This window comes from Anneissia japonica, unplaced genomic scaffold (assembly GCF_011630105.1).
Source record: "Anneissia japonica isolate Jap-2015-1 unplaced genomic scaffold, ASM1163010v1 scaffold38211_len2560_cov179, whole genome shotgun sequence".
In the NCBI taxonomy this organism is placed as follows: Eukaryota; Metazoa; Echinodermata; class Crinoidea; order Comatulida; family Comatulidae; genus Anneissia; species Anneissia japonica.
In genome coordinates, this window is record NW_022744805.1 from 1 (window position 1) to 2,560 (window position 2,560).

Here is a 2,560-nt window from a genome sequence, read left to right on the forward strand (position 1 = left end):
TTAATAAGTGTTTATTCCATGTTTCCAAGATAATTATCTTGGAAACTCGGAAACTCAGAAGGTCAATTTAAGCTTCCGAACGCACGTGCTGTCTAACAATTTTTTTAATATACTTTAACACTGTTGTTTTGTGGGAACTAAACATCAATATCCAAAGGTCCGGGGCTTAGCGGAAAGCTCGAGTTGTATCTCGTGTTATATCGGTTTGTCCTGTGTTATGCATGTCAGGTTATTAAAACTATATGTATAGCCTAGTTGTAGTGTGGTATACAGTATGTATTTTACAAACGAGACGAATTAAATATACAATAATATTTTCAGAAACTGGAGAGATATGCGGTGGAACAAGAGTTAGATTTAAGGGACAATGCATAGGAGCAGTTTCTAGCAGTCACCCGGACGCTTGCCACATCTTTGCAGAACACAGCCACAAGTTGAAAATCGATGGCGTCAAAATGCAAAGTTTCCTACAAAATAACTTTGAAAGTGTTGAGATTGATTCCTATCGGTATTACAGAATTGGAGTTGAAAGCAGTAACGATACAACAGCCACATCTTTGCGATGGCATGACGCAACACCGCTTGTGTATGAAAACTGGATTGAGCCACCTAATATTAATTCCAACTCAACGTGCGTCTTACTGGACCGCTTTTCGATGTTGCAATGGACCACTTTTGACTGTGCAACTGGAAATTTAATTTTTGCAACATTATGCCAATTTGGTAGGACATGAATAGGCCTACTTAAAATATCTATTAAATAAGGTCTATCTATTTTTCGTTCGTTAGTAGGCATATTTCATTTGAATAACTCATATATCGAGTGTGTCTAGGCATAAGGTTTCTTTGCCTTCAGAACACCTCACGTTTGGTGGCTAACATTTGAATTTACGAACTAATATCTGATAGATTTATGGTATCATATATTACATATTTTCATTTCTGTTTAAAAATTTTTTTTTTGTGCCTAGATTTAAACGAGTGTTTTGGAAGTGAAAGTTTATGTGAGACATGCGTAAATGTTCCTGGTTCCTATTACTGTTCGTGCCCACGTGGTTATCTCCTACATGAGAAAGATGGTCAAGAATGTGAAGGTAAGAAAAGTTTATTGTAACTTTGGCTTTCAATAACCATTCCAGTGTTTAGTTTATTTGTGAAGTTTGTTTTTTTACTATCTGATTTAAATGGTACCAAAGTAACTATCAAATGCTCATTTTTTCTCGTATTTGCTAGATAATCTAGCATTCATACATAGCCTTATTTTATTTGGTAGGTCTACTAAATACCCAGCAAAAATAGTTCCCCCTATCGAATTTTCAGTTTCATTTGAAAACCCATTGAATCTTAATTGTAAGGCAGAGATCTTAATTTTTGACTTTTATATTAACGAGCACACCCAATTATCTCTATTACAGAGGAATCGAGAAAAAAAAAATCTGTTTTCGGTTATCGTTAACAATACCTAGCAAGAAAGTCCAAGTACTGATGTATATAGATAATATAGAACGATGTGTAGATATGAAAATGGATAATGCAACTCGCAGTTACTGTTGCCTCTTCTCGTTAAAATACAAAATGTGAGGCAATTAATCCATGACGTAAACGTATAATGCTTTCCATTGTTAGATGTGAAAGTGCTTAGACCATTAAAACACGTGTTAATACACTTTCGTTTGCCTTTTTGAAGACATTTGTCACCACCACATAGAGCATACTGGATCAAGTGTTTCACTTCTTCAACTCAATGAAACGTGTTACACTACAGATTATACGGCTGTGAATTCAACTACAAGTAAACATTTGTGCAGTAGTATGGAAAGTTTGATAGAGGAAACAGATATTCAGGTAGCGCACTGTGGGAATATTAATTTAAAGAAAAGGCTGTGGCTATTGTTACACCAGTCTCAGGGGCGGATCCAGAAATGTCCAAAAGGGGGGGCCGGAAGCGGGGACCGAAAGTTGGGCCGATTGAGACAACACTGTCGTAGGGGGTCTGGGGCATGCCCCCGCGAAATTTTTGTGTCCTAGACGCCCGAACATAATATTTGAGGCATTCTGGGCTATCATTTTTTTCTTTTTCTCTCTTTTTTTTTCTTTTTTTACCTCCCAAAAGGGGGGCCGGGCCGCCCCCCCTAAATCCGCCCCTGAGTCTTGAGCCAATTTTGTAGTTAAGATTGGATGTTATTGAAATTAATAATTGGTGTAACAAGGGCCACTGGCTAAAGATAAATCGTCTGTAGTTATTATTATAACGAGACATTATGTGTACAAATCAAAGACGACAGTCAAACACATTGAGACTACGATTCAAATTAGTTTTAAACATTTAAATAATTACAGATTAGACTTTAAAAATATTGTGACAAAGCTTATAAAAAATTATTCATAACAATAATACTAACATAATTTGCAAAATTGTTATAGGCTATTACACAACTGAACGTGACTTCATCGTGGATTGATAATAACGCTGCATCCTGCACAGTTCTCAAGGCAGAATCAAATGGATCTAGTGTGTCTAATGTCAGCTGTTCCGAAGAATACCCGGCAGTTTGTAAAC

General features: G+C 36.4%; 1 protein-coding gene across 1 annotated transcript; it reads left to right on the forward strand.

Annotated features, from left to right (window-relative positions):
* Positions 1-321: 321 nt before the first annotated feature.
* Positions 322-2,554, forward strand: LOC117119725 (the record flags this gene model as incomplete). The annotated part of the gene is made up of 4 exons (XM_033264571.1): positions 322-723; positions 972-1,094; positions 1,688-1,845; positions 2,425-2,554. Coding segments are annotated over 4 exons (813 nt in total), but the record flags the coding sequence as incomplete, so codon positions are not given.
* Positions 2,555-2,560: the final 6 nt, after the last annotated feature.